The 14382-nt window shown below is 40.2% G+C and overlaps 1 protein-coding gene across 6 annotated transcripts in view; it reads left to right on the top strand.

Moving 5' to 3' along the window:
• The window catches only part of HECW1 (HECT, C2 and WW domain containing E3 ubiquitin protein ligase 1), a 353016-nt gene that overhangs the window by 252193 nt on the left and 86441 nt on the right, over nt 1–14382 (top strand). For all 6 annotated transcript variants that reach the window (XR_012157436.1, XM_073332820.1, XM_073332821.1 and 3 more), the window contains 2 exons: nt 3816–3966; nt 10938–11068. Coding sequence is in view for 5 of the 6 variants with exons in the window: in XM_073332820.1 (XP_073188921.1) it covers nt 3816–3966; nt 10938–11068 (282 nt within the window). In the remaining variant the exon portion in view is untranslated. The remainder of the gene's footprint in view (nt 1–3815; nt 3967–10937; nt 11069–14382) is intronic.

Genomic DNA, 14382 nt, shown 5'->3' with positions numbered 1-14382 from the left:
GGAGAAATTTCCAGCTACACTACCTATTAATAGGACACTGACAGCAGCCATGCAAATGAAATTTACTCTAATCCGTGCACTGATCGGAGACATTCAAGTTCAGCCCTATGGCTTGATTAATACATTCCACCTCCCTTTTAACACCAGCCTCAAAAGGTAAGTAGTTGCTCCTAATGAAGGCAATTATGATGGAGTTTAATCTACACAAAAGCAAAAGTACAATCATCTGATAGTAATATTTATTTAATAATGCACCCATTATTTTGATATCTACACTATATCCTACTTGTAATACATGTAAAGTATTTTGTCCCTGAATATATCCCTCTTCAGTGTGCAGTTGCCACATGAATTTTTGGTAAAGAAATTGAATTAAATAATTCCTCAGTTAATATCCATGCAATTCCCAGTACAATCTATGACATTTTTAAAGCCCATGAGAAGTACAAACTGAGGTCTGATCTGAAGATTTTTCTTTTTCCAGTGTTGCAGAAAGACCCTTTTCCCTTGCTTACCACAACTAAATCACTCTTAAATATGAGAGAGAGAGACGTGGCAGGGGCAGCTCCAGCCAGGCCAACATGCCATGTTCGGAGGGCAAATTCCATGCCTGCCCGAGACACGCAGTTTGGGGGAGGGACAATGCCCCTCATGCTCCTCCCAAACCACACCCATGGAGAGAGATTATTCATTTTGATCAGGTTTACAGTGAACAATGTTGAGAGCTTCTAAAAGGAGGAGACACCAGAATCTGTCCATAGTTATGGTTGAAGATCATTTCCCATCATTACAAGAACAGTATCGACTGAACCTTAACATTCCCATAGCCAAATCCATGTGCCTGAAATCACATGCCAGATTTTAGCTCATGGTAGAATATTTTGTGAGGTTTCAGGAAAATCAGTTAAAGGCTTTTGGGAGACATGTAGATTCAGAAAGTGAGGTGGTTTTCCTCTTGTAGTCAGTCTTGCTTGATCATAGCACCAAAACAATTTGACTTCAAAATTTAGTTTATTCTGTTAGTCCTGATGAGAACTTTTTCTTTGACTGAGCTGCACCACTTAGAAGATCTACCACAGACAGGGATGTAAAGAGTAGCAAGGTGACTTTGTCCCTCCGGGGTTGTGGGTCTGCCAGGGACAGGTTTGGCTCATGGTGTAAGTAAGAGCAGCCTCAGAGGCTGCTGTAATGTACATAGGGCTGCAGTGGTCCCAAAGGGCCATCTGGCAGCCCAGGATAATTGGAGTGCAGAGCACAGTGACCTCACCGTCTCCTGATCCCAGGCTATCTCCTGGTGTGCCCCTGCTCTGAAGTTATAAGGTGTAGGGCCATAATGTCAGCCCTATACTGCCCAGAGAAACCCTCTGCTAAGGGGTAATTCCCACATGTGGTGATCTGGCTGGTTTTTGGACCCTTTATATCATTGGAGCAACATAAACGGGCTGGGACGGAGCTCAAAATCATGGCCTCTGTCTATTTGTCAGTCTATGCATTTATCTGTGCAGCCATCCATTCATCTTACCACAAATTCTGTGTTGTATGCCATTTGAATTACTTACTCCCCTGTGTGATGGTAATGCTGCGTGGGAGGGAAATAAATGCCCATCAACCAACTGTGAGTTTTGTTTATATGTTGGCAAGGAATAGTCACATCAGCGCACACAACTCTCTCGGGCCAGATGCTGTAGCACAAGGCTCTGACCCGTGCCCTACAAGACAATGACGCCTCGCAGATATATTCTCATACACTCTCCTTGAACTTTCACTGTGTCTCCTTTATCCTGACCTGATGTTTCCACTTTGACCTCAAGCACTGGACACATCCAGCTGCTGCTAGGTTTGACTGGATGCTTTCTGCTCAGAGGCTGGATTACCATTGTAGACACATTGTAACATGCTTTCTTCAGGCAGTGTGACATTCGGTTTGGTTTGTGGGTAACACCTACCTTAATGCATTCTGTGTAACATTGTTTTTGCTGAGGTGTGAATGTATGTGTGGTTGGCGTTAGCAGGAGTACAGAATGTGAACTGGTATGTCTCAAGGAGATGTCAACTGTTATCTGGGAATTTAGGGTTCTTCAACAGGCCCTGACTGACCAACGTCCTTCAAGAGTCCCTATAGGCTGGTTTCAATGGAGGACACATCATTGCCTAGGGTTTACGGATTATACACAGAGTCATGATTTTGTTCAGATTGTTATCTGGGTGCTCCAATCTGGAGTGTTGGGCGCTGGTTAGCCTTTGCCCAGACCCCCACTCAGGTACCCACATGGATAACAAAGGTATTTTTAATAACATTATAAGGCATGGCACCTTAGCTCTGGCCAGCACCGTCTATCTCCTTACTAATCAGGCACAGTGTTTGGGGGAAGGTAGCTGGTTGCAGGGAGTTGGATTCCAGATGCAGTAGGAGGAAACACAGCTCTCTGTTGCTTTTGGAGGGTATGAGGGAAGGTTCACAAAGAACCCAGAACCCCTGGTCCTAAGGTGGAACACAGAGCCACAGAGGGGAAAAAAGTGGACTTTACCACTCTTGGGGGTACAGATGTGCTCCAGGAGGGGGAATATATATTACTGTACAGCTATGTCATCAGCTGATGGATCTTTGTGTAACAATAGTGTAGTTAGCAGATCAAATTTGTGCAACTTCACTCAAAAAATTCTAAGGTTTTTTATGTAGAATTTGATTAGCTCATTAACTTCTTAAATTTCCTCTTATTCCTAACACCTTTACCAGTGCTCTTGATGCTTTTAACTACCAGTGTATTTCATGCAAGCCAACAAGCAGCCATCAGATGGGTATGGGCTTTTGGTTACACTTCTGGTCAACTTGGACGTAATTTTAACAAGAGACGTGAGGGTGGAAGGCTCAGTATCTTGTTACCAATTTCCTCAGCTATCTGGTCCTTATTAGAGTGGTAGATTTAAAAAATAAAAAATGTATGTCCAACCAGTCTGTGATGAGTTTTAGGTAGAGGGCCTTACGCTGCTCTGAGTAATCCTTCTGAAAGCTTTAAAAAAAAACCCACTATCAAGTTTATTCTGAAACATAACAAAAAAAGTGAACATAGGACTTGCCACACCAGATTAAATCACTGGTCCACCAAGCCTAGCATCCTGGCTACCAGTAGCCAATTCCTTATGGTTTTCCCATCCACCATGAACAGAGCAAGTTGTGCAATGCTGTGTGTAAGAGTTACATGGGGAAATTTTTATGTTCTAAAGCATGTAATTTGATTACTCACCTCAAGAAGCAGAACTATAAGAGGCATTAATGGTTATAGAATTATCCAGTCCCTTTTAAAAATAGTCACTGTGTCTCACTCATTATTGATGGCCTGTGGCAATGAATTCCACAGGGTGACTGTAGGCTCTGTGTGAAGTAATATTTATGTATTTATGTATACTACACATACAACAAACCTGTGGAACTTACTGCTGTGACCAAAAGTATAAACGGGTTCAAAAAAAGAACGGGACGGAGGATACCTCCTTCAACGGCTATTAGTCTAGCCATGATGGTCAGGGATGCGACCCCGTGCTTGGACAACCCTACACTTCTGACTGTCATAAGCTGGGAGTGGAAGACATGGTATATCACTCCTTAATTGCTCTGTTCTGTACACTCCCCTGCAGTTCTGGTACTGGACACTGTTCGAGACAGGATACTGGGCAAGATGGACCATTGGTCTGACCCAGTTTGCCAGCTCAGATGTTCGTGTGTATGTATGTACACATGTATCTTATGAGCATCTAGGCTTTCTGAAATTTCTCAAACTGATGGCTTTCTACTTTCCTTTCTTTTTTAATACTAGACTGGGAAGCTCGGATAGACAGCCATGGAAGGGTATTTTATGTGGATCATGTGAATCGAACCACAACATGGCAGCGCCCCACAGCAGCAGCCACTCCAGACGGAATACGCAGATCTGGTTCAATCCAACAAATGGAGCAGCTCAATCGGCGGTGAGTAATTCTGGACTGAAATTCCAAACCACCACCACAACGAAAATGTTCTAGTTAAGAGAAATGGTACTCATGTTATTCCAAACCAGCATCTGAAATGTTCCTGAAATGACTAAAACGTTCAACATAAATAAGCTATGAGATATATTTGAAGGTACAATGTTGAATAACAATTAGCAGGTCAGAACCTACTGCTGGTGCATGGTTAGCATCTTGCTTTCAAGAAGGTGACATTTTTAGCACTGGCAATTTGGGAGCCCAAAATAAATTGAAACAGTTTTCAGTGCTACTTTCAGGCTGGCTTTACAATGATAAAACACTGTACTTTTTAATTAGTATTTTATGTAGTGCCATAAGTCCATAAGGTACTTTACAACAGGAGGTGGTGTTTAAAAATAGCAAAGTGCCTGACCAAACATATTACAGTCTAGAGACGCAAAGTGAACATAGTACATTGCACAGAGTGACGTGCTCAGTCCTCATCCTCAAAGGAAACCTCTACAACACCTTCAAAAGACAAGCCTGGGAACTTAAATACATAAATCCATGTTTTTTAGTGTCCAGCAGAGTTAACAGAGACACTAGTTTTATGGCCCATTGCAACAACATGTAACACACCCTGCTGCCTACTAATGCTCCTTTTTCCTAGGACTGCTGAAGTTTTAATTGCCCACTTCATTTTAAGTGGTCTCCTACAATGTGTGTGAGCCCCTTATACTTAACCATCTGTCCCACCTTGTATTTTGCTTGGGCACTCTAGTTTCCTTCTCCACACCTGAAGAAAAGGAGCTCTGTGAAGTGCAAAAGCTTGTCCCTTCCTCCAACAAAAGTTGGTCTAATAATGGTTTCCCTTCACTTTTCCTCCCACCACTTATGGGAAGGATCAGTCCAGGTGAGGGTGGGAAGGCAGGATCCTTCAGAGCTTCAGTGTTACCTATGAGAACAGAGAGGACAGATGGTCTGGATGAGAATATGAAGAGAAGTCAAGCAATCAGGCTTTGAGTTCAGGCTTCAGCCCCACAGCTTTGAGGTGCGTCAGCATCCAGACCTCCACTCTGCTCCTCCGGCTGCTACACCTATACACCTACCCCAGTCTTATGGGAGCTATTCAGAGATGAGGTCAGGAAAGCAACAGCTCTAGTTGCTGAGAGCCTCCCTTTGTAATTTTTCCTCCACCAGTGATGCAGGCTGAATGTTATGGATGGTCATACAGTTGGAATTATGTCCCCACTATAGAGCTCTAGTGGTTCCCAAGTGCGGCCAGGTCCATGGATTGCGAAGCACCAACATGTAGCTGTTGACATCAGCAAGGTTGACAAGCTGTGACACAGCATGAATGAGATATTTGTTTGAAATAATGAGTGCTAAGGAGTATCCCACTGAAAGACATTTCAAAGCCCTTTGCACAGCTGGAGGAAACCAGAAACACTTCCTTAAAATGAATCCTGAGAGAGGGAGTCTCCCTCCAAATGAGGGAACTTTATCACTGATAGCAATGTCTGTTCAACTACTACTCTACACACACAGATTTGTTACAGTTTCCTTTGTTTCTTTGCATTTCAGATTGAATGGAGGGGAGAAGAGTAAAAGAAATAAATAGCTGGGCAATAAACTTCCACTATTACCTCAGAAAACATTTTCTTATCCTCTGCCCCTGCTTACTGTAATGATATAGTTTCTTATTTAAATAAGCAAGACTGAAATTGTTATCCTCTGATTATAGGCTTTAAAATGGCATGAATGTTGGTTTGGGTTTTTCTAGTACTTTAAAAACATCATTTGGGGATCATCAGAGTGCCAAGCTAGGAGACAGAGGGAGCTTCAATGGTCCTTCTTTCCATGGCAGGAAAATAATATGGGAGTTACTCAGATCCTTTGTAGGGAGAAAATGGTTGCAGATGACAGCCATCAGGGAGTCTTTCTAAGGGCTAACTAGCTTTCTGAAAATGTCTGTTGTGCAAAACAGATCATAACCACAAACAGGTCCATGAGGAATTGTCCTCCTCTTCTCTCCAAACCTATCATGCAGGGCACAGAGTGGGCATTTGACTAGCATATGTAGTTTTGTTTATAGTGGTAAGAACTTGCAATAGTTTGTTTTAATTATAATTTTCCTCAGAAGGTGCCAAGCTACCATATTAAAGAAAAAAGACAGGCATTTCTGGAAACCCCTTGCAGTGAATTGGATAGATGTTGTCCGCAGCCATTAAGGGCCTGTGTAAATTATCGTTTTTTGTTGTGCTGTAACTTGAGTTAATTGATTACCAATTAAGCTGAGCTAATGAATACTATCATAAATTTATTGTAGACAGTCACCATTTGTTCCATGAGGTTCAACTCTCTTGGGTGAGCCACAAACAACCAGAACAAACGTTGGTGAGTGTCTAAACTAGAAATGACAATTGTGTTAGCTAGCTCAGATTAATTGGCAATACCCTTAGGCCATATCTACACTTACAGCTGTGCCGCTGTAAGAGCACTTGTGTAACTGTTATGTTGATGGGAGAGAGCTCTCCTGTCGACATAATAAAACCAGCTCAATGAGTGGCGGTAGCTGTGGTGGTGGGAGACCGTCTTCTGCCGACATAGCGCCGTGCACGCGAATGCTTATGCTGGCAAAACTTATGTTTTTTCACACCCCTGAGCAGCAAAAGTTTTGCCAATATAAGTGCTAGTTTAGACATGGCCTAAGTCAGTGGCTCTCAACCTTTCCAGACTACTGTCCCCCTTTCAGGAGTCTGATTTGTCTTGTGTACCTCCAAGTTACACCTCACTTTAAAACTACTTGCTTACAAAACCAGACATAAAAATACAAAAGTGTCACAGCACACCATTACTGAACAATTGCTTACTTTCTCATTTTTTACCGTATAATTATAAAATAAAACAATTGGAATATAAATATCGGTACTTACATTTCAGTGTATAGTATGTAGAGCAGTATAAACATTTCATTGTATGAAATTGTACTTTGTACTGACTTTGCTAGTGCCTTTTAAGTAGCCTGTTGTAAAACTAGGCAAATATCTAGATGAATTGATGTACCCCTTGGGAGACCTCTGCATACCCAAGAGGTACATGTTCCCCTGGTTGAGAACCACTGAAGTGACATCCTTGGTTTACATTTTAGTTTTCCATGTTTTCGTATAGTTTGGTTCTTTTCTTGCCACCCATGTTTGGATTAGGATTTGATCATTAATGATTTCATACACTGCAATTAAGCCAATAATACCTTTGCTGCTCATCTATATATGGGTATTTTTAGCATTTAGGATATATAGTGAGAAGTGGAGGGGATTTTCATTAGTAGCATATTTCTCCTCACTTGATTCCCAGTGGAGACTAAGCACATTACAACTGAGTAATTGTGGAATCCCATGGTTTCTTAGCACAAAAAAGCCATCTGGTAATTCTTTAATCTCTGCTGTAAAAGAGCCCCATTAAGTAAAAATGCTGAATAGACCACCAAGTCTTTAGGAGGCTTCTCTTGTCATGACAATGTTTGTTTTTGTGTAGCCATGGATATTTCCAAAAATTCCAGCAAAAGGGATACAAATTGGCCATTGCAACAAACTTCACCAATCTGTGTATTTCAGAAGTGGGAAGCAATTTTTATATTTTATGGCTGGGTGAAATAGAGAAATTATCTCTGTCCTGAAACAGGTTTCAAGATTAGCTCATTCAAAAAATTCAGGTAACTTGGATTACCAGCTTGTGAGAAAAACCTTTTCTTAAGCTGTTGTTGAAAACCACTACTTAGGCTTGAATATTATTTTCAACAACCATTTAAAAAAAGTTTTGTTATTGTAGGTCAAACCTCATTGCCTGGAACAGTTTTTGGTAACTCTGCTTGAAAATCCTTTCGCGGTGAAGTAACTGTATAAAAAGAGCCTGGATGATAGAATTAAAGTCAGCCTGAACTTTAGCCCCAAACTCAAACAAAATGGAACCCCAAACCTTTTGAGGTTTGAAAAAAAGCTCAGTCTGCTTTCTTTCCACACAAATCTGTTCACCTTCCCACTTCCTAGATTCATCTTGGAGAAGGAGTGGAAATACCAAATATCACTAGGAAAGCTTGCTATTTTCAGCCCTGCCAAAACCACAAAGTATTGGAAATCTAGTTTTTAAAAGGAATGCCTGTGAGTATTCTGTTCCAAGGGCCTAATCCTTCATTCTCTGGGTACTCAGAGATTCCCAATGACTTTATTGGACATTTTGCAGGATTGGGACCTAAAGTCTGGACAAGATCTAGACAAACATCCCTATATTTCTTTATTAGAAGAGTCTTCCTCCTTTACTACAGCACTTCTTGCCTTTCCTCCAGTTACTGAAGCAGTTAACAGCCACCGCTGTTCAAATTACATGGCATGGTTAACAGTCCACTGTGATCTGGTTAAAGTGTGCAGCATTTGTGTAACTAGACTTGTCTTTACATGAATAATAATAATAAATTACACACTAGATAATAGTACAGTAAAAACAGCCTCTATTGTGGTTTTTCTAAACCACTCTTTCTTTGACAAATCACTTCGAAAAGGGACCGATTTTCAAATGCATTCCCATAACTGGTGCCCTTTCAAAGTTGTTGTTTTGTTTTTTTTAAACACAATTACATGGGCATTTTCTGGTATTTATATAAGACAATTTTACAATATCTAGACCCCCCAAAAAAAGCCTGTTTTTGGCATACAGCTAGCATTACTGTGTAAAGTTTGCCAGCAGGGGATTTTCTAACATCTAATTAAATTGAAGCTACAGTTACCATATATATAAAACTTTTGACTATATTAACTACTTTTTTCTTCTATGCTGTTGCATAAGGGTGTTGTAAAACTCCTACAGTATTGGAGTGGAAAGTTTACTCAATTAGCCTACAGTCAAGTGAATAAAAATTTTAAAAGCTTCTTATAAAGTAGGAGGTAAATTAATGTAATTGTGAAATCTACCATAATAATTTGCTTATAAGGTATATGTTTATCTAAAAACAAAAATCCCCAATTCTCTTACTTTTTTAACCAATTCTAAATGTTATTTATTGAGCTATTAAAAGCTACATTAAAGGAAAACTTGGAATACTGAGGGAAATGAAAACTACTGTGTTAGTCAAGTATAAATCCATTAAATTTTCACCCATTTTCCATAATTTAGCCTAAACTCGAGTAACTTGTTGAGAGTTAATATGCTATTGGAGATGCTGTCTTTTGAATGGGATATAAAACCAAGGTCCAGACTACTTGTCTTCAGAGATGTCATGGCACTTTGAAGACATTAACCCCTTGAGTTCAGGCCAAAAAATCTAACTTGGCATAAATGCATATTTAAAAAAAACAAACTGAAAAAAAAAAAGAGAAAAATGGAGGGATACTCTTCATAAGTCTGGAGTCATACAGATGAAAGAAAGAAGAACAGAAACTAGGAAAAAAAGAGAGACAAAGAACCTTGGGCCAAAGATCAGATAGAATCAATGAAGCTACATGGATTTATGCCAGGTGGGGATCTGGCCCATTATGAATGCTGAGAGCTAATGAAAATGAGACAACAAAAAGTGTTTAAAAATATCAGAGTGCAGCAGAAGCTAGTTAAAATGATTAAGATAGATATCTATTATTTTTAAAAATATTTCTCATTAAATAATTTAAAATTTGTCACATTCTTGACATACATTATCAGAATCCCAGGCTGGGGCCTGGTCATGAACATAAAGGTTAGAAGCTATGGAGGTTCTCTCACCCCTAGTCTATCAAATGTTCAATGAATGAGTCACCAGTATGGCTACAGCAGGATTGACTTCCCACATTATTTATCTCTGTTTTATAATATATAGAATTAGTACTGTATACTGCATATTTTAAACATAAACACATAAAAGAGAACATCCTTTATGGGACTCAAACCTGCAATGTCATTAACACTCTGGCCCTGATCCAGCAAAGTATTTAAGCACCTGCTTAACTTTAAGCCCAAGAGTAGTCTCACTGAAGTCAAACATGAAATTGCCATAACAGAGAAAAAGGTTTTAAAAGCTTCAGTCCACACCTGCCTTTCTATCGTCCTCCTTGTTTCCCTCCTTGTTCTCACCGGCTCTGTCCCAGTGCTTAATTTGTAATGAAAGATGCCAGGGCTCAAGCAATTTTTTTACATTCATAACTGATGCAGCAAGCCCAGAGGGCTATGAACTGCCAAGCCCAGAGGTGCCAGGGCTCAGTCCTGGCAAACCCTGGCACAAATTAAACACTGCTCTGTCCCCTCCAACCCTTTCCCTTCAGCTTATCATCACCAAATTCAATCCATACACACACGAAAAAAAAGCATGGAACTAACAGGACATGTCCTGCCCTTATGTTGTTCACTCTACTAGTGTGTTACACCACTTTCCTCTTCCCTGTGTCTGTTTTATCTAATAGATTGTCAGCTCTTCGGGGCAGAGATTGTGCATTATTCTGGGTTTGTACAGTGCCTAGCACAATGAGCCTGTTCTCGGCTGGTCCCTATGCACTACCACAACAAACATGACTAATAATAATGATTAGTAAAAAAAGAAGAAGAATGGTTATGGAGCCAAGGCTGTGAAGTGTTGAACACATTGAGCATACTGCCATTGCAATTGTTGGGAGTTGAGGACACTCAGCACCGCAGAGGATCAGGCCCTGTGTGATTCATTATGTTAACCTATGACAAATTGGGACTTGATTCTTCCCTGCCTTTCACCTTGTATAGTTACTGATCCCTGTGGAATGTGGATGATTTACACAGGTGCAAGACAGGGAAGACTCAGGCCCATTGGTGCTTTAAAAGTACATGCAGATTTTAGCAATATTTTAATTGTTCAAAAGTTCAAAAAAGTATTGATTTTTCCAACTCATTAAGAAAGAGATAGAAAGGCATTTTTGTGAGCAGCAAAATGCTTTGTACCATTATTCCACTAAAACGTATAGCTAAATTACCTTTTTTCTTTCGCACAAAATATGCAGGTATCAAAATATTCAGCGGACTATTGCAACAGAGAGGCCAGAGGATGATGCTATTGTGAACAACAGAGTCGAGAGGCTCTCCATTGGAGGAGGAAGTGACTCTGAGGCAGACTCTTCCCAGCCAAACTCAGGTATGGGAGAGGAAGCTATTACCAGTATGTGGCACTAGATGGCATTCCATTCTGGGAAACAAGAGGGACACACAACAGTGCCCTGATGAAGACTCAGGCTTCAGTACTTTACAGCAGAAATGGCTAAGTGAAAGGAAAGAGTATAGAGCATGAATAGACCCTGAGAAGGAAATAAGCAAGTGTTAAGGGGCTCTTTTAATGAGTCCTTACTTAGACAAAGTGTTTTTACAATAGATTGGGTTTGAATGTTCACATATTATACAGGCAAATGGAGAAAGTGCCTATTTTCTCAAGCTTGCAGTTACAGTAGCTACACTGTTTCATTTTGGTGATAGTATGATTGTGACACAATGGGGATTGTCAAGTTCCTTCCCCACACTGAACTCTAGGGTACAGATGTGGGGACAGGCATGAAAACCTCCTAAGCTTATTTTTACCATCTTAGGTTAAAACTTCCCCCTGGTACAAACTATTTTCCTTTTTCTCTTGGACTTTATTGCTGTCACCACCAAGCGTCTAACAGATATATAACTGGGAAAGAGCCCGCTTGGAAACGTCTTTCCCCCCAAAATCCTCCCCAAACCCAACACCCCCTTCCTGGGGAAGGCTTGATAAAAATCCTCACCAATTTACATAGGTGAACACAGACCCAAACCCTTGGATCTTAAGAACAATGAAAAAAGCAATCAGGTTCTTAAAAGAAGAATTTTAATAGAAGAAAGAGTGAAAGAATCACCTCTGTAAAATCAGGATGGTAAATACCTTACAGGGTAATCAGATTCAAAACATAGAGAATCCCTCTAGGCAAAACCTTAAGTTATAAAAAGATACAAAAACAGGAATATCCATTCCATTCAGCACAGCTTATTTTTTCAGCCATTTAAACCAACAGAATCTAATGCATATCTAGCTAGATTACTAACTAAGTTCTAAGACTCCATTACTTTCTGTTCCCAGCAAATGCATCACACACACAGACAGAGAGCGAGAGACTTTGTTTCTCCCTCCCTCCAGCTTTTGAAAGTATCTTGTCTTCTCATTGGTCATTTTGGTCCGGTGCCAGCGAGGTTATCCTAGCTTCTTAACCCTTTACAGGTGAAAGGGTTTTTTCCTCTGGCCAGGAGGGATTTTAAAGGTGTTTACCCTTCCCTTTATATTTATGACAGGGGTTCATCCAGATCAGCCAGGGTTGTGTTACTGCCGACCTGTAACCTTGGGGGCATCTGTGTAGGTTTGACTCACGCCCCGACACAAGCAGTCTGCTCACAGCACAATTATCTTACCCTGGCTCCCACCAGCATGGTTACTCCTTGCAGGGTGTCATCAACAGTCCCTCGTCTCCTCAAATTTAAAACCATCTCCCCTGCAGTGTCCAGTTCCTCTCACTGGACCTTCACAGAAGTTATTGCATTTGCTGCCTTCAAACAGACAGCGTGCTCATCAGCTTGTTAGTTTGGCTGAGGACCCATACTTCATATTAATGCACTGCACTGATATGGTTCTGTAATAAGATAAGAATAAGTTTATTAACAAAGAAGATAGATTTAAATGATCTCAAGTAAGAATGAAAGAGAGGAAAGATTACAAACAAAACATGCCTTCTCATGACTAAAACTTAATTCTAGCAATTTGCAGTCTTGGTCTAGACAAGGTGGGGGAGGTAATATCTCTTATTGGACCAATTTCTGATGGTGAGAGAGACAAGCTTTTGAGCCACACAAAGCTCTCAAAAGCTTGTCTCTCTCACCATCAGAAGCTGATACAATAAAAGATACTAGCTTACCCACCTTGTCTCTTGACTATCCTGGGATTGACACGGCTACAACTGCCCTGCATACAAGCTTGGTCTAAGCTCATTTCTTACCTATAGTGACTTCAGACTTCAACCCCCATGAGTAAACTTTCTCAATTACAATAGCTCTGATCCCTTGCATCCATCCGGTGATAGCTTATTGCTTCTGCTTATATCTTCCCAAAGTTCTTTGACTCTGTTTCAAGAGGCAGAAAGGTTTCCTGAAGATGCAGCTTCCATCCTCCATGGAGATTGTTAAGTGGTTATCTCCCCGACTTGCTCGGCTAATGGATTTGTTTACCTTTCATGTAAATGTCCTTTTCGTTATGTTTGGTCACACCTTGCTTAATTTACATTGGAAACAGTCAAGCTGGAGAAACAACATTCCTTTGTCTAGAACAGGCTGGGTTTAGGCAGTGTCTGCCACGTACATTTCAGGAACACATTGCAATCACACATCTATAATTCCTTATACATCACCCATACAGACAACACAATAATATTAATGACCAGCATGTTACCATTTTGCATATGATACCTTGCACAACACCTTTTAGATACAGATTATGATAACAGCAAGTTGGGGCAATGAGTATGTCAGGTGTGATGAGAGTTATGTACTGTGTGCCCACTTCCAGTTGGTAGTGAGGGGCTTCCTGGGTCACAGTAATTTTGATAGTATGGGCCAGATTTGAAAAGGCCATCCCTCCCGTCTGCATGCAGATCTTGTGCCCATAAAATTTTCATCCACATTTTTGCACCTGCAATTGAACTACAAGTGCAAAGCTGAGTGCTTGCATCACTAAATGCTTGATTGCAGGTGCAAGTCATATGGGGAGAAACACAAGCACTCAGACTTGCGCCCGCACTTCACTTGGTACACATAAAAAAAATGGGTGTGTATTTAGTTAAACTTGTGCCTGCAACACGGGCAGTCAATACTCAGCCCTTCTGAAAATTCACACCTATAGCAGAGTTGCCACTTAATTATGTCTATTATTACATCTAACACCTCTTTTCCTCCTTCTCCTGTGTTTGCATTCCATTACTGGCTAGTCTTTATTAGCAGGAAATAGCCCGCATGACCTATGGTTCAATTCCTTTTATGTCTCCTGGAAGAGGAAAGCCTATTCAGAGTGAATATTTTTTAAAAAAGCATAGATTAAATAGCTTTGTTAAATATTTAGTTTTGTGTATTGTTAGCCTGAATCTTTTTCTTTTTCCTTTAAAATCACTATAAGTCATAACCAAACATACTTCACATGATATATAACCACTCTTGCACTCCTTTGTATTGCAATTTTTATGATTCAGTTTAACTGAACTCCTTCTAATAGTTAATTGAGATGAAAATGGTATAGGATTTGTGTTCTATTACTACTAATATTACTTGTAATATTAACTTGGATACATATTTACAGTAGACTTACAGTATTACTGTTACATATATACAGTATTACTATGGTTACTTACATAATAAAATATTAAATTAATAATAATGCTGCCAGGAATCACTCACATA

Source organism: Lepidochelys kempii, chromosome 2 (genome assembly GCF_965140265.1).
Source record: "Lepidochelys kempii isolate rLepKem1 chromosome 2, rLepKem1.hap2, whole genome shotgun sequence".
Lineage (NCBI taxonomy): Eukaryota > Metazoa > Chordata > Testudines > Cheloniidae > Lepidochelys > Lepidochelys kempii.
This window is presented reverse-complemented; position numbering and strand designations above follow the sequence as displayed.